The sequence below is a fragment of the Oryx dammah genome, unplaced genomic scaffold (assembly GCF_014754425.2).
Source record: "Oryx dammah isolate SB20612 unplaced genomic scaffold, SCBI_Odam_1.1 HiC_scaffold_18, whole genome shotgun sequence".
NCBI lineage: Eukaryota > Metazoa > Chordata > Mammalia > Artiodactyla > Bovidae > Oryx > Oryx dammah.
This window is the reverse complement of record NW_024070202.1, coordinates 62,418,513-62,437,096: the sequence shown is the minus strand read 5'-3', so window position 1 is coordinate 62,437,096 and position 18,584 is coordinate 62,418,513. Positions and strand designations below refer to the sequence as shown.

Here is an 18,584-nt window from a genome sequence, read left to right as displayed (position 1 = left end):
CAAGATTCCTTTATTGCTAAAACCATGTATATCCCTAGTGACTTTTTTGCCTGCTAATTACATCAATTTCTAAGTCACATTTGTTATAATTTCCTGCTGTGTTTGTGAATTTGTCCACTTCTCTTGTTTTTAAATACCACCCTAGGAGGCATATACTTTTTAAAGGTAAGAAGAATGAGTCTCAAATAATAACATGTCTTATCTTAACAAAGTTTGCAAAGAATGGATCCAGGATTCTAATTTAGTTGTCTCAATTATGGTAATATGAATTTTATGACTGCTGTCATATGTTTTGTCTAATATACTTATCTAGTGATAACATGAGTCTCTCCCCAACCTATGCAAATCTCCTCCTCCCAGACTAACTGAACTCCTAATCAGAGTTCCCAGCTTCCTGGTCAGCAGTGAATGTTCACAGCATTGGCCATCATAGTATCCTGGGCCACACAAAACAAACGAGGCCTAAGAGAGTGCTTCCTTTGGAAACAAACATATCCATCTTTGCCATATTGCTTCCCAATAGTTATTGGGTTACCAGCCATTTCTGAATGTATCAAGGTAGCTAGTTAGGATATGGAGAAGGCAATGGCACCCCACTCCAGTACTCTTGCCTGGAAAATCCCATGGACAGAGGAGCCTGGTGGGCTGCAGTCCATGGGGTCGCTAAGAGTCGGACACGACTGAGCGACTTCACTTTCACTTTTCCCTTTCATGCAATGGAGAAGGAAATGGCAACCCACTCCAGTGTTCTTGCCTAGAGAATCCCAGGGACAGGGGAGCCTGGTGGGCTGCCATCTATGGGGTCACACAGAGTCAGACACAACTGAAGTGACTTAGCAGCAGCAGCTAGGATATGTTAATGATGTTAATTTTTATTTATCAAAGAAATGTTTCTTCTACATATGATATTAATCTAATCTGAAGAGATCCTGCATTTCCTTATTATTTCATCTCCACAGTTAGGATACATAATGTTCCATTTCTTTTAGTTTAAAAAATTACAGTGCCACCTAGAATTTACTGCAATGTTGAATAAAGCATGTTTTATTTTAAAAAATGATTAAGCATTACCACTTCCTAGGCACTGTGTTAGGAGGAATTGTGGATTTGGAATGGACTAAGACACAGGTCCAGTCTGAAAGGACATACTGCATACAAGTCATATTAACTGTGTGGAATTTAGGAGAGATAGGAATGTGGACAGCGGGGACAGTTCACTCTGCCAAGGGGAAGGCAGTTAGGGAAGTCTTCACAGAGGAGTCGACATTTGAGTTAAACTGCATCTTGAAATAAAAACCGATCAAGAAAGTATAATCCAGGAAAGTGAAAAAAAAAATCAGCAACGAGAAGCAACAAGATTCTCCACAACAAACATTAAACTGTCAAAGTGAATTTTAGTTTATTTTTATTCTTTTTTTGCTTTTGGCTGTTAAATTCCCATTTCTCACTGGCACTCAAATCAGGGTTTACAAATACGTGGTACCTCTGCTGTCACTATCCTGCCTCTCATACCCACCATAGCAACTACCTCTAACTGAACACACAATTCTTTCCTCAGAGAGTCTACTCAACACCAAGTTCCATGACTAATAAAGTAACAATAGAAACAGTCAATCATTATTAATAAAAGAGTGTATATGAAAGAAATTTGCTTACCATTTCTAATTCACTTGGGCAGAGACATGGGAAGAATGGACATCCAGACGTAAGGCAGGGAGGCCTGCGTTTTTTAAAGGTCCAAATCTTAGGACTCCTCCCAGATTGACTAAATCCTAATTTGCGGAGATGGGGGAAAGGCTTCAGAATTTTTCAAGCTTCACAAATAATTTCCAATGTATTGACAAGCTTGAGGATGACTGCCATAAAGGGTCTGTGTTAGAAAAAGTCAAATTCATCACAGATTTAAAAGAGCTGGGAGGATTACTGAATTACAACTCCTAAGAAGAGAATGTTCTAGGGCAAGAGGGAGGTCTCTGAATCTGGACTCTGGTTAATAAGGAGATACCAAGAGTGAAGATCCAGGGGGACAGGGCCAGAGATGTGAGCTGTGTCTATAAAGTTGAGCTGAAGAGCTGGCCTTCAGGTATCTTTTTTAAAAATCGGTTTTCATGACCTGATGCCAAATCTTAGAAAGGGTCATTTCTTATTTTCATTTCTATTTTTTTTTAGAAATGAGTAAGCACTAAAGCTTTAAGAGCAGTCAGCATCACAATTGAATGAGCTAAATTTTGCCACATTAAACTTTCTTTCAAGGTATTAAATTTGCATATGGGGGAGCCCAGATACTTACAAAAAATCAAGGAAATTACATTATGCTGAATTTAAAAGAACATGCCTGTGTAAACAGAATACTCCATAGTGCTACTATTTATTTGCAAGTTATTTTGATAACTCATTGTTTATTTAAAGTAATTAGAATTTTGGGTTAGATAAAAAGAGTATAGAAAGCACTGCTTTGAAAGCAGAGCCAATATCAAGACTATCTGAATCTCTTACCTTTAATTATACTACAATGACTCAAAATCTTAAGCGAGAAAGTCTTCAACTCTCAAGTTCATTCAGAATTTTAAAATCGCTCTCATGGGAGGACAGGAAGGATGAGACAGTTTTCAAGACTTTCCTATACCTTAATGTATTTTTTAACTTTGAATGTAAAAGCGTGTTTGTACTGACAGTACTGTGAAATAAAGATCAATTCAAGTCTGTACTGAAGTTCAAAAGCACCTCCTCTTTTTCTGTACAGGTAACAATTTTACTGATTTAAATTAGAAACTTCTACTTGTGGGGAAGGAGAACAGGAAAGCAAAAGAGAGAAAACAGGTGATCTGTGGACCAGAGCTGATCCTTAACTGCTCCCTAATAGAGAAGACTGAGGATTTCTGGAGCCAAACAAAAGTAATGAAGTGGAAAATGAAGTTTTAAAATTCACACACATCACTGAATTTATCTATTTTCTTTTAGGCAAAGTAATTTTACAAAAGTAAATTCAATCTCACATGATTTCACTCTTTTTCAATCTCTGAACTGAAAAGAAACAGGTCTAAGCCTAGTCTAAAGTATACAAGTTCAAAATACTTAAATGGTCCATACTACCTGTTCAGCACAGTGCAAGTGAGCTATACTAATGTCTGATTAAAAATTACCTTATTTGTTCTTGGTTAAAAGCACATTATCTGTTCTTTGCTCCCTGCAAATTCCACTGAAGCATGCTCCCTAAGAGACAAAGAACTCCGTAAAATTCAGTTCCCGATATAGGGACCCTCTAGCCTGTCCTGGTGGGATAAGTACTGTCAGGAATGAAGCGCCCCCTAGAGGCCAGTATTCCAGATAGTCCCTTCTCATCCGTAAGAACAGCTTTTCTCAAGAATACTCCCTGCAAGAACAGCATAGCATTACTCGAGAACTAGTTAGAATGCAAATTCTGAGGTCCTATCTGGGCTTACTACTTTTGGACTACTATAACAAGATATCACAAACTAGGTATCTTAAAAAGAACAGAAATTTCTTACAGTTCTGGAGGCAGGAATGGGAGCCCACTTCCTAGTTCATAGACTGCACCCTGTAGCTATAATCTCACATGGAGGAAGCAGCAAGGGAGTTTTCTTGGGCCTCTTTTATAAGGGCTCTAATCCCATTTATGAGAGCTCCATCCTCATGACCTAATCACCCCAAGTGCCCCACCTCCTAGTATCATCACCTTGGGGATTAGGGTTTTAACATGTGAATTCTGGGGACACAAACATTCAGATGATGGCACCACCTTAGGCCGACCTTTGTTATGAGTAAGAAACCTTTGTGGTGAGGTGCAGTAGTCTGTTTTAACAAGCCCTCCAGGTGATTCTGATTCTCATGTTTGAGAATCTTCTCAAACATGTCAGAGAATGAAGGTGTTACTGTGTAAAAACTTATAGAGGCATGAATTAAGCTAACCTGTCTTGCCTCCTAGCAGATTAAAAAAAAAAAAAAACTAAGTTGATGCTTGTATCAAACTAATACAAGGAGTTATAATTTAGAAAATGTCATGAGGCCAAACTGTGGTTTAATGTACGAAAAAAAAGCTTTCAGCAACTCTGGAATTACCCTGAAAATATGACTTTAAAGAATGATTGTGTCCCTTGACATAAACAATAAAGTAATGTTAAGTGTATATGATGCCATAAACACGAGAAGAGTGTAGGAAACCTTAACAGCTATTCCACCACTGATGAAGAGGACTGAGTAGCTCCTAGGACCTTTACCCCTTTCCCTTTATTCAGGACTGCAATCTTCCATAGACCAGTTCGTGGTTATCTGACTACAGAATGAGGCTAAACATATGTACAGCTAAGAAGGAAATGAAAATAAGAATAAAAAAAAACACTTTCCATATTTTTCATGATTTTATTTAACATACATAGTACATGTAAACAACTGGCATAAAATTCATAAAAATACAATTCCCCTATGCATTATCAATTTACTCTTGATACATTCTTTCATTTTCTCCTTAGTATCACTGTCCTATTTTAACACCACACTGTTCCTGCTAAGCACTTTTAAGAGGCTTATCTTTTTTTAGGAATACTGCCCCAACTTTTTTTTTCCTTTCCTACTGTCATAGCAATAGCTATTTTTATCACTGCCTTGCCCATTGTAACCTTCCTCACACTAAACCAAAAATATTTTTAAATGCTAAAAATGCATAAAATACTGAGCTCTAATACTGTTTATCATGTGTATCGAACTTACTACTACTCTGTGTTGCCATAAAAGATATTTATAACCTTCAGCGCCGGCTGCTACAGATGTGGCCAATGCCGAGTGTGCAGTGCAGCCCAGGGCGTCTGCTCTAAACTGACTGGCCTAAAACATAATCATAGCTTGCTGGTGGAGCTACCTGAATAAATACTGCTACGGAACGAATCTTCTGGAAATAATAATTAAAAAAAACTCTAATTTGACTAGTTTTATCTTTTCCCAGCATATAAAACAGTTATAACACTATTTTAATGTTTTTCCTATGTGGAATTTCAAATAATTACATACATGTAAACTTACTGGGAAGGGAATTATTTAAAGGTGGGAAAAATAGAGAGTGACTTTAAAAGTAAAATTTTAAAAAGGTAGTAAGTGCTGGATGTACAAAACACATTTATGTGAGAAACAATGGGAAATAGAGCAGAGCACACACTTCTCTCCCCACCCATGGTGGCTTTCGTCCTCACAGGCCTCAAGTGGCCACTTCCCACTTTTCTGCATTGCTGCATCACTGCTGAAATTCTACTCCTAATCCAAACTCCCCAGATGTTTCCTTGTTTTCTAAAACTGGCTAAAGACCAAGACCAAGAAATAAGTCACCCAGTGAGCAAGAACGAGGGAGAGGCACCTGAAGTCACTGACCATCTCAGCCAGAAGGAGACTCCCTGGGAAAGACGGGCTCTGGGGCAGGCTCGGGGCTGCATGTGCTCAGCCTGGGCTGTCTCGGCAGCTGTCTGTTCTAAGCAAGCTAGTGCTTCCCCCAGACCAGGCTTGTCCTTGGGCTCTGGAGAGAAGGCAGAAAGAGAACAGCTCTTCAGAGGCTCCCTGGAGCGGGCACCGGAAACCAGCCCTGAGGACTCAGGTCTCAAGGACAATCCACAATGAGGTTAATCTGCCTGCGGTTAATAAAGAGAACACTGTGTAATTAAATGTGTAGTCTGCCAGAGTCATGGTTTGCTTAGAACGTTAAATCCGAAAACCATTTCTCAGAACTATGAGGGTTCACTGTTTCGTAGAATCTCATTTCACACAAATTAACTTCTAAGAAACAAAAATTCATACGAGGAATTTAAAGCAAGTTGGAAAAGTTTCAAGACACAAGTAAACAGATAAGAAAAAAGTAAAAAGGAAGACTGAATATATTAGTTCCTCATAGTGAAATGATGGTTTTTTAAACCAAAATTATAAGGTTTAAGGCTTCGTCTTATTAAAGACAGGCAATTTTAAAAGTAAAATATAAAAACTCCATTCATTTATCATTATTTATTTACTGTGTGACCAAAAAACTAGTCATATTTTATGGTATCTTAACAATAAAAGAAAAATTACCATATACTACAGTCTTCCACTATAAATTATATCTACTCACATATACATTAGTTGCTAGATGCATCTGTGGTTGTTCAAAATAGCTTTTCTTAAAACAATTATACATGAAAAATTTTAAGTGGTTTAAAGTTATTAAAATACAAACATTCGAATACTACCAAAAATGCAAAAAATACACAATTGTCATTAAACTTTTTAAACCAAGAATAAGTAACTGATAAGCAATTAAATGAGTAAATAGCACTTATTTGACAAAGAATATTAAGAAAGAAACAGACAGGCCAACATACACTAATGCCACATGGTTGGCAGTTATAGGAATCTGGTCCTAATGACTAGGTCCAAGAACTTGGATTTATAACGGGCGGGAACTGCTTCATTAACAAGAGTGACAGAGAACAGAGAATGTGAAGAAGGGAAATAAATTATAGGTCTACGTAGCAAATATCCATGTCTGCCCCAGCTATTCTTACTGAAGTTGATGACAGGGGCTGACACGACTGAGGAGCTTACAATAATCACTGAAATGTTCCAAAGACAAGCGCAAAAGGCAGAGAACAAAGCAAGGGGCATCAATAGTCCACAAACTGTAAAATCAGCCCCTACACAGTTCAGAAGTGACTGTATTTTCACATCACCCTTGTTATGACCCATCATATTTTTTTATACAGGTAGCTTTGCTCACTTTAGGACAAATATTTAAGTCAAGTACAAGCATATACTCATTTGCATAGCAAATTTTAAGGGGGTGCTCTGAAATAGTAAGGAACTGATAAAGGTATAAGTATTTTTACATTCAGACTGACCAAATAAGACGTTTTCTATTTGAAAACAGTTACCTATAAAAGTTTTGGGAATCTGAATTAAAAACAAGGCATGAGTTATTAGCAAAACATGGAAACCATTACTGGTGGAATTCTCTGTAGGCAGCAGTCACTCCTCTATAACTTCTAAGACTTTGTAAACACTGTTCTGGAATACAGTGGTGAAGTGAGGCTTGGACTCCTTTACTAAGAGGTTACATAAGGGAGGTTTCCCAGCATTAGCAGGATCTTCCACATCCCAGATTTCAGGCATACTGCATCCAGGCCTAGAAAAATTAAATGTGCAGATTAAAAAAAAAAAAATCACTGTACGTTACATAATGAAAGATAAAGGAACACACTTTTTATGTTCCTACCCTCATTTCTTTTTCCACTTAAAATAAATTAGCTTTAAAAAAACAAAAAACAAAAAAACCCCTACCATAGTTATTTTTATTTAAGCTATCATAAATCCTTTCTAGAACAAGGTGAACACAGCGAAGGTGACAACAAAGCAAGAAAAAGACATAATACACGCGAGTTCAGGTGGTAGGGTAAAAGGTCTCAGGTGAATTCCGCCTCAGCTACTTACCACAAATGTGGTCTTGGGTAGTTCACCCAATCTCACTCTCCACATTGGTAAAATGGGACATAACCATGATGTAAGGGACTAAGGGGGAGACTGTATCCAGCATGATGCCCAGCACATAATAAGAGGAATACTGATGCAGATTATATACTGCATATACTGACGCAGAAAATTATACAGGATACCTCCAAGAGATCCCAGGTTTGGTCCATACCACCACAATAAAGCAAATATTACATTAAAGTGAGTACCCAAATTTTTGAGTTGTATTGCCAAGTGCATATAAACTTTATGTTTATGCTGAATTCTATTAAGTGTGCAATAGAATTACATATCCTAATTTAAAAAGTCTTTAATGCTAAAAAGTATGTTAACCATCATCTGAGTCTTCAGTGATAAGGCTTCAGAATCTTTTTGCTGATGGAGGGTCTTGCCTCAATGTTGATGGCTACTGATAATCAGGGTAACGGTTGCAGATAGCTGGGGTGGCTATGGAAATTTCTTAAAATAAGACAATATAATGATGCTTGCCACCTTAATGGACTCTTTCTTTCATGAATGATTTCTCTGTAGCACACAACGCTGTTTGATAGCATTTTACTCACAGTAGAATTTTTTTCAAAATTGGAATCAATATTCTCAAACCCTGCCACTGCTTTATCAACTAAATATATGTAATATTCTAAATCCTTTGTTGTTATTTTAACAATCTTCACAGCATCTTCACCAGGAGTAGAGTCCATCTCAAAAAACCACTTTCTGTGCTCATCCATAAGAAGTAACTTCTCATCTGCTAGTTTCATCATGAGATGGTAGCAATTCAGTTACATCTTCAGGCTCTACTAAAGCTGTCTTGCTACTTCCACCACATCTGCAGTCCCTTACTCCACTGCAGTCTTGAACCCCTCAAAGTCATCCAGGAGGGGTGGAGTCAGCTTCTCCCAAGTTTCTGCTAACTCTGAGACTTTGACCTCTTCCCAGGAATCACAAATGCCCTTAATGGTATCTAGATTGGTGAATCCTTCCCCAGATGTTTTTCAATTGACTTTTCCCAGATCCAATAGAAGAATACTGGCTATGGCAGCTATAGCCTTACAAAGTGTATTTCTTAAATTATAAGACATTGAAATGGAAATTACTTGAACTGTGGGGCTGCAGAATGGATGCTGTGTTAGAAGGCATGAAAACAACATTAATCTCACTGTACATTCATTCGAGCTTTGGGGTGACCAGGTGCATTGTCAATGAGCAGTTATATTTTGAAATGAATCTTTTTTTCCCCCAAGCAGGTCTCAACAGCTTATCATAGTCAGAAACCATATTGTAAACAGTTGTGCTGTCATCCAGGCTTGGAGCACAGGCAAAGTAGGTTTATCATAATTGAGTAGGGCCCTAGGGTTTTCAGAATGATAAATGGAGCACTGGTTTCAGCTTCAGGTCACCACCTGCTTTAGCCTCTAATAATAGAGATCAAGCTCCAGCAGTTGATTATGGACAGTGAAGCACGGCGTGCTACAGTCCATGGGGTTGCAAAGAATTGGACACAACTGAGCAACTGAACTAACTGAAGAGAGACAGGCTGTTCTTGGAAGATTTGAAGCCAGGTATTGACTTGTCTTCTCTAGCTATGGAAGTCCTAGATGGCATCTTCTTTCAACAGAAGGCTGTTTCATCATTGAAAATCTGTTGCTTAGTGTAGCCACCTTCAATAACGATTTCAGCTAGACCCAGATAATCTGCTGCAGCTTCTACATCAGCACTTGCTGCTTCACCTTGTACTCTGATATTATGGAGATGACTTTTTTCCTTAAACCTCATGAACCAACCTCTGCTGGTTTCAAACTTTACCACTGTGGCTTCCTCACCTTCTCAGCCTTTACAAAACTAAAGAGAGTTATGGCCTTGCTCTAAATTCGTCTTTGGCTTAAGGGGATGTTGTGGCTGGTTTGATCTTTCATCCAGACCACTAAAGCTTTCTCCATATTAGCAATAAGGGTGTTTCACTTTCTTATAATTCATGTATTAACTGGCGTAGCACTTTCTTTCAAGAACATTTCCTTTGTATTCACTATGTGGCTACCTGTTTGGCACAAGAGGCCTAGCTTTTGACCCATCTTGGCCTTTGATATGCCTTCCTTACTAAATTTAGTCATTTATAACTTTTGTTTCAAAGTGAGAGATTTGCAACTCTTCCTTTCACTTGAACACTTAGAAGCCACTGAAAAATTATTAATTGGCTTATGTTTCACAGAATAGGGAGGCCCAAGGAGAAGGAGAGAGATACGGGAACAGCTGGTTGGTGGAACAGACAGGACACACAACATTCACCTATCAAGTTTGCCATCTTACATGGGTACAGTACAAGGTGCCCCAAGACAGCTACAATAGTAACAGCAAAGATCATTGGTCACAGATCACCATGATAAATATGAAAATGAAAAAAGTTGAAATATTTTGAGAATTATCAAAATGTGACATGAAAGAGATGGGAATACCAGACCACCTGACCTGCCTCTTGAGAAATCTGTATGCAGGCCAGGAAGCAACAGTTAGAACTGGACATGGAACAACAGACTGGTTCCAAATAGGAAAAGGAGTACGTCAAGGCTGTATATTGTCACCCTGCTTGTTTAACTTCTATACAGAGTACATCATGAGAAACGCTGGGCTGGAGGAAGCACAAGCTGGAATCAAGATTGCTGGGAGAAATATCAATAACCTCAGATATACAGATGACACCACCCTTATGGCAGAAAGTGAAGAGGAACTAAAAAGCCTCTTGATGAAAGTGAAAGAGGAGAGTAAAAAAGTTGGCTTAAAGCTCAACATTCAGAAAATGAAGATCATGGCATCTGGTCCCATCACTTCATGGCAAATAGATGGGGAAACAATGGCTGACTTTATTTTTCTGGGCTCCAAAATCACTGTGGATGGTGATTGCAGCCATGAAATTAAAAGACGCTTACTCCTTGGAAGGAAAGTTATGACCAACCTAGACAGGATACTAAAAAGCAGAGACATTACTTTGTCAACAAAGGTCCATCTAGTCAAGGCTATGGTTTTTCCAATAGTCATGTATGGATGTGAGAGGTGGACTATAAAGAAAGCTGAGCACAGAAGAATTGATGCTTTTGAACTGTGGTGTTGAAGAAAACTCTTGAGAGTCCCTTGGACTGCAAGGAGATCCAACCAGTCCATCCTAAAGAAGATCAGTCCTGGGTGTTTGTTGGAAGGACTGATGTTGAAGCTGAAACTCCAATACTCTGGCCACCTGATGCAAAGAGCTGACTCATTTGAAAAGACCCTGATGCTGGGAAAGATTGAGGGCAGGCGGAGGGGATGAGATGGTTGGATGGCATCAATGACTCAATGGACATGAGTTTGAGTAGACTCTGGAAGTTGGTGATGGACAGGGAGGCCTGGCGTGCTGCAGTCCATGCCGTTGCAAAGAGTCGGACACGACTGAGTGACTAAACTGAACTGAACTGACATGGAGACACAAGGTGACCCTTTATTATTTACCAAATCCATTCTTACCTCCACTAAACAGTAACTGATATATTATTTTCAAATCTATTATATTACCGGTTTTATAATCACCAATGTATTAATAATAACTGATTCAGAAAAGTGTAAGAAGTGGATGAGTGGATTCAAGAACTACTTGGTGAAAGGCTTTGATTATAAAGGACATTTATTTGTCTCCTTAAAATGGAGAGAGCTGGGGACATTCTTTAATCAAGTTATCAAACTTACCATCACCAATAACAGAACAAAGTGACAGGTATCTCCAAAAGTGACATAATGGAAAGTACACAACACCATCTATTCAGTGTTCTTGTCAAATTTTGCCAGACTGAATCTAATAATGTGGAATAAGTTAGACAAATTCAAATGTGGGACATTCTTGCAAGACAACTAGCCTAGACTCTTCCAAATAAAATTTTCCATTTTAAAAATGTTAAAAAACAGAAAAACCAAGGAAAAATTATAGAGATATGACAACAGCTTGTGTTTTGTAATAGTTGCTTCACTTTTCTCTATAAGAGAAAACACCATTTCCAACAAGTCCCTTTAATTCCCAATGGCAGCCCCATGACCCTGCTCTTTACCGCGAGGCAAGCACTAGACAGGAATGCACATGCTTTCTCCTTTTCAATAACATCTTTAATTTAAAGGGAACCTTCACTCAAAAGGTGTCAAAATATGAACCTATCAACATAAACAAGCAGAAGCCACCGTCACCTTCAATGCCGTTCCTCAGAGGTGCTTCTGTAAACAATCCAGCACGCATTCTGCTTGACCTTTGTTATTCATCTTCAGACATACAAGCACACAAAAACATAGGCACAGACATTTATATTCACAGGTGCTCCTGGGTTGCTTTTACAAAACTGAGATTAACCTGGGACTCCTCACTTAGCAATAGAAAGTGGTCACTGTCCCATTCCATAAAGACCTACCTTATTCTTTTTCATAGGTGTAGTACTTTTATGCATTATTTAATCACTCTTTTATGGATAGATATCTTGTTTCTCATTTTTGTCATTGTAAAACAATGCTGATATAAATAATTTTGTGCCTTTATCTTTCTATAAGCTAAGTTTTTAGAAGCAGTGCTGTCACCATGTCAAAACGCTCTTCAATTTTCACTATGTGTCTATCAAATTATCTTCCAAAAAGGTATTACCAGTGAGTGTTCCCACAAAAGAGTGTTCAGTGCACACTTTTCTTCACACCCTCGCTGACATGAGATTCTATTAACCTATGAAGATATGACTGGGCTTGGGTTTTCTATCTTTTAATTTTCTCACACATACCAAGGCCAAACTGTTATTATACTGCAGGCCAATGATAGTAGAGAATGAAACACACCTGAAGCACCAGCTACTGAGTTCAACTGCTTTCAGGAAAAGAAGACGGCAAAGAGCTGCCTTAGTGAGCTCTCCTTTAGTCCTTATCTGAGTTTTCTTAAGTTTCCTGAGGCCAGTCAGCTGTGTATTTAAAACAGCATTAGTGAAAATCTCAATAATTTTCTTCTGAATTAATGTATTTTAATTTTATGTCAACTCTATTACGGGAATTAATGAGAAACAGCAGAGAACTGAGAATTAAAAAAGGAGCTAATTAAAAACTGAATCTATAACTTGTATCTGAGTATATTTTCCTACTTGTATTTGAAACACAGGGTATCAAGTATTTCAAGAATAATCAAGCACACAATTAAGCCACTCTGTGAAGGAGAACACATATATATAGTGCCTGCCCACCATGGCAGATATTAGTTTAAGCTCCAGGTGGATTAGTCCCTCTTCCTTTTCTTCTCCTATACTAGTTCCCCATTTGCTCCCCCTGTTCGGGCATATTTTTCTTTTCCAATCACATACAACTGTCTTAGGCTGGCAGGACAGAATTGGAGAGTGAGGGCCAAGGCAGTAAGGAAGGTTCCAACTCTGGTTGACAGCTCTGGCCAGAAACTCAGTGCTTCCTACTGTGAAAGTAAGAGTACTGAGTATTAGTCCTTCCCTTCCCTCTTCTGAGCCCTCCATTTGCTTCTCTGGCAGAACAGAGAGCACAGCTGTGTTTCGTTTTAAGCTCTGAGCGGAGTGCACCTGCCTAAGATTTCCTGAGACGTACAATCCTGTAGAAGATGGAGAGTGTCGTTACTGAGGGGTAAACCAGGTGAGAGGAAACCACTGCCTCTTTTTCCTCTCTCTCCACTCCTGCTGCTCCGAACACAACAAGGGCAATCAGTGCAGCAGGGGAAACCCAGCACAAACCTCCACCCCACCCAACTCTCAGCCTTGTCCCTGGAGGTGAGCTCCAAATGAAGATGATCAGAAGCCAGTTAATTCACTGCTGACTTTGTGCAGTGTGCAAGATTTATTGCCATACTTCCTAAATTTGTCTTTTGATCCTTTCTTGTGTACAAAAACCAGTGCTCTGCCCATCAGAACACGAGACTACAACAATTATGCAACTCCAAGGAGCTCCATCAACATCTAAGAATAAAGGACGCTAGCCTCTGCAATTGTCACATATTCAAATATGCATGGGTCTAGGGGACAATGAAGACTCTTGAATCAAGGTTCATCACTTGCTTGGGGAAGAGAGCTCACAAAACAATTTTTATGTTCCAGTAACCTACAGGTGTTTCAGGTCGGCATCACTGAACTGGAGAGTCAGAAGGCAAACCCTGGGACAGTAAAGATCCCAATGCTGGCAGAAATCCCTTCCAAGAAACTGAGTCCTTATGCCTGCAAGCATCAGGCCAACATTCATTCATTACAATGTCATCATCAAGTTGTTATGAGACATGCTTACTACTTTTTGTCCTAAATTTATACAACAAAGTTAAAGGTTATGTATGTAAGTTTCATATATATCCTTATGTTCATAAAGACGTGGAGCATTTTCTCAATTATGACTCAATAACATTCTCTGCAGATCTTGATTAAATTCCAGTCACTTGGGACATATTCACTGGAGAATCATTCAACAATAAACAATTATTTGAGTTTCTTTGTGGGCAACACTTGACAGATACTGCCTCAGAACTATTTTCACTCCTGAGTCAATATCATTTTATCTTAACACCTTCATGTATCACTGAAATACATGGTGAATGAGATTGATTAAGCCACAGATATAGCAATCTCCTGAAGATTTCTGTTTACTTAAAGAGCAATGAAAATTTTTTTAAAAAAATAGTGTTCCATAAAATATCCTTGATTTCTGATAAAAATTACTTCTATATTCCTTAAGGGATGATGCTTCAGTATTTTAATAACAAGCTATCGAATCACCTAAGTGCAACATTTCTAAACAGTCTACTTTAGAATTTACATTTGCTTTTAAAATCTTACCAACTCTTATTGCTCTAATCTGCTTAGTGAACTTCTCTGTGGAAATAGAAAAAATTTAAAATATAAACCCAGGAGAATAGGGGTTGCTGTAATGTTAATCATTTTCCCACTCAAATAAGATATAAACAGTAAGATAGAAGTTTCACTCTAAGTCAGAAGTTCGCCAACCTTTTTGGCACCAAGGACCAGTTTCATGGAAGATAACTGTTCCACAGAAGCGGGGCAGAGGAGGGTTTCAGGATGAGTTAAGTGCATTACACTTATTGTGCACTTTATTTCTACTACAAAGCTCCAACTCAGATCATCAGGCATTAGACCCAGACGTTGGGGGTCCCTGCTCTAAGGTGATGCTGGGAGAGGGTCCCCTCTATTCCAGGATAAATGCTGCAGAGATGTGGCATGGACAGAGCTGCTGCTCTTCATTACAGTGAGACTCTCCATTACTTGGTTTCAACTCTGCAAGTCTTTTGGAAGAAAATACAACCAACTTTGAATTAGAATTTTTCAAAAAAACATCAAAGGCAAATATGAACAATTTGGGAAATTACCAGTAAGTGCACATGCAAATCATTATAAGTTAAATAGATATTTATAATGATTTGAAAAGAACAAAAACTCCAAATATTTATCAGAAAGGTTTTTCGGCTTATACTTTGGTAAATATACAACTAGTAAAGCACTTGCCATGAGACTGAATTAACTTTAATGTCTTATGAATACAAAGTACTGTTGCTGAGTACTCACTTGGATCTTCTTATACACCACGATTCTTCCAGAATGTAGTAATTCACTTGTAACTTTATCAATTCTCGCTTCACTTCTTCAGCTGCTTTTCGACTATACATCGAATATACTATTTTTGTTCTGGCTCTTTAAAGAAAAATAATTAGGCAGAAGATTTTCAAGATCAAAAGAATGCAATCAACCTATTTGGACAGAAGTACTGAATGGAACTAGAAGACTCTATAGAAAAATCAGGTCAAGAGAACATTCTTCACAAGAGTTCCTGGCTCAGGGGCATTGGGGAGGTCAACCAAAAAAGGCACAATAGCACAAGAGTCCTGAGAGAAAAAGTTCAGTTTAATGAATCCTTTCATCTCCAAACTTAGTCTTTTGGTTTGTTTGATTGCTTGTTTTAAATTTTCCATCACTCTATCACTGATAAGAGTATGAGCTACACAAAGACAACTAAAGGACTACTTTAAAGGTTTGTTGTTAACTTTAAAGGTATGACAGTCCTAACTTTGATAACCAACAATTAGTATTAAATGGCTCTCCATTTTATTCATAATTAAAACAAAAAAATTAAATTTATTCAACACAATTGCTCCAGAAATTAGTTTGCTAAAATTGATTTTTTAATGAAAAAGCTTTTTATTTATAAAAGCTAGGTCCCACTGTTACACAAAATAATATTAAGATTCACCAATCACTTAGGAAATGACTAGCTGACGAACCTAGAAATTAAAATGAAGGTTTCATCTTTTTCCTTTTCAGACAGAACATGGGCTTCCCTGGTGGCTCAGACAGTAAAGAATCTGCCTGCAATGTTGGGAGACCCAGGTTCAATCCCTGGGTTGGGAAGAACCCCTGGAGAAGGAAATGGCAACGCACTTCAATATTCTTGCCTAGAGAATTCCATGGACAGAGGAGCCTAGTAGGCTACAGTCCATGGGGTCGCAAAGAGTTGCACATGACTGAGCATTAAACATTTTTGAAGAGAATACAACATTCTAACTTATGAAAAAATAGTAAAAACAAAAAACATGATCATTCCAGTAGGGCTATATTGGTGAAAACTAGAGAATAAAAAGTAAAACCTTTCCTTGAGTTAGATTCCATTTCAACTGACTCCTCAGAATTCAAGAAAAAATATCCTATGAGAAAACCTTAATAAAAACTATAGGCTAATGAATTTTCTGGAGGAACTTAAAGGTGATAATAATTAATAAGGACCTGGGTGTTTTGGAACCCTGTATAACACAGACACTGTGTGATTTCTTTACACTGCCAAGCAGAGAAGAGAACCCCAAAGACTGCAGCTTTCTTGTCCTATGGGGTCTTAACAGTTTGTACTGAACTTAACCATGTTATCTCAGTATTCTTTGTCCCCAACCTCCATATACTCCAGTTCACCATATCCTTTTTGAAACACTTCTTGTTATGCTGCTGGTTCTCTCACTCATTTTCTATTTGTATGAAACACTTGTTTTCAACAATGTGCTAATTGCGCACTCACCTTAAACCCGCATCTTCATAATGTGGATGATTCACAATGGGCCGAAGTGCGGAGAGTTTAACACTCGCCATCGTGGGCATGGCGCCTGCAAACACTGCATCTGCAAAGCAGGAACACAGGTCTTAGGGAGAAACCTGGGGGATGTGCCAGGGCGCCTCCCTCTGGTCAACTCAGGTACTTCCCAGGTAGAAAAGGTGAGGCCTGAATCGTGACGTAAAGATTCAGTAACAGAACCAGAATGAATTGGGTAGCTGATAAAATGGTGGTCAGCAACCAAGTCTGGATAAAATATTTTTCCTTGTAAGACAAAGCCTCATCACTGAGGATTTCTGTTTCTTTCGGTTGTATGTTTTTAGTGTCTTTTCCTGATTCTAAGAAGAAGTAACACATTGACTAGAGAAGTTTTACGGCACCAAGGAATTCTGGAAGATGATTTAATATTCAGTCACTTGATATTCGATGACAACAAAAAGTTCCCTTTGGATACATGAATCAAGTATCATATTCCTTGAGCTTATTTCAAGAAGGAATGTGAAGGACTGAGATTAAGAATTAATCAGGAAAATAAGCATACCGTAAATCATTTTAAACTGCGCCATGCAAAACTTTGGATATATTTTTTAAAAATTAGAATTTAAGGAAAACAGAAATAAATTATTAAGAAAATACTTACAACATTTATTTTGCAAATTTCATAAGCAAGATTAACATTTCTCTCTTTCTGGATAATCGAGAAACCGGGTTTCTTAGAAAGATTAAAACCATTGGAAGTAACGTTGAGTTGAGGATTGTGCAGTTGTATATAAAACCACAGGGAAAACCACAGCTAAATAAGACTTTTTTTACCTGGTTTAGTACTATATTTAATCCATTCTATAAGTTCTTCTTGTGGCAAATTGCTGAATTCCCCTACAATATTCCACTGGGTTTGTAAATTTGCAGAACCTTGTATTGACATTGCTGCTAACACAGCAAAAACAACAGCACCAGGATGCACTTTGCAAAAGAGCCATCCAAATAGCTGAAATCAGATTAAGAACACATTGACAATGGTTAGTACAAAGCAGCCTGCATCCTGAAATAAGCAAAAGTTCTTCCCAGAGAAGAATATAGTCTCTGCTAGCATCCCAGATACAGGACTAATAATTTGAAGGAAAAGTTCCAGAAACAATAACCTGAGGGGTCAAAAGAATTCTACCATTAGCTTTATATAGGTGGGACATGATTTAAGAAATTATTCTCTCAATTTGCTCTCTCTACTTCCAGATTCCAGTAAGGTCAGGCCTACCTAAATAATCTGCCTAACTCAGTGCAAAATAAAAACACGGGTTCGTTGTCTGACAATTTTTAAGAAGTTCAAAGCAGTGAGATAGCAATGCATCAATCTAGGTGCACAGTCCTTCTGAGTGTGGGCCCCTGTGTGATCACTGCTTTCTGTCAATATCTACATAGTTACCATTCATGAATTTAGCCTGCACTGAATGAATGTTTGTTGTATGCCTCGGACCATTTTAGAAGTTAAAAGGATAAATAATCTGCTTTGGCCACTAACCTTTGGAAAGATTATAACAAAACCATGATAAACTTTAATTATAACAATTTAAAGAACTTCAGGCTATTTAATATTATTTTAGAGCCACTTAGTAACAAAGGCTGGGGTAAAATTATCATAGCAGCTATAATACCAACATAACAATCATCTCACCTGTCTTGAGCAGATCAAGGAAGCCATAACGCACATGTGTGGTGTCAAGAAGAGTTTTAGTCTCATAATTAAAACACCAAGGACTGTATATGCTAGCAGTTGCAACGCGTGATAAACCAGCTGAAAGAGAACATATTTTTTACTCCTAATATTCATGAAGTTAATATATTGTTAAACTGAAAAAGAGTAAAAAATTAGAAAAGAGTACTTTTTCTTAGAAACAATATTTTGATTTCTGAAATAAACAAGTCTTAAAATTCACTTTCAAATTTCTCCATTTTATTAGAGGGCTAAAATTATAAAATTCTTAAGGCAA

General features: G+C 37.9%; 1 protein-coding gene across 2 annotated transcripts in view; it reads right to left on the bottom strand.

The window, feature by feature from the left end:
- Window positions 1–4,470: 4,470 nt before the first annotated feature.
- DPY19L1 (dpy-19 like C-mannosyltransferase 1) overlaps window positions 4,471–18,584 on the bottom strand; it is a 95,566-nt gene continuing 81,452 nt past the window's right edge. Inside the window, exons 18-23 of one of the 2 annotated variants that reach the window (XM_040260207.1) lie at window positions 18,269–18,388; window positions 17,410–17,584; window positions 16,564–16,663; window positions 15,069–15,194; window positions 6,975–7,156; window positions 4,471–5,521 (exon numbers count right to left, since the gene is read on the bottom strand). In XM_040260207.1, the coding sequence (XP_040116141.1) occupies window positions 7,000–7,156; window positions 15,069–15,194; window positions 16,564–16,663; window positions 17,410–17,584; window positions 18,269–18,388 (678 nt within the window). In that variant the 3' untranslated portion in view covers window positions 4,471–5,521; window positions 6,975–6,999. Of the gene's footprint in view, window positions 7,157–15,068; window positions 15,195–16,563; window positions 16,664–17,409; window positions 17,585–18,268; window positions 18,389–18,584 lie in introns of both variants that reach the window. The other variant, XM_040260206.1, reaches the window with a different exon arrangement.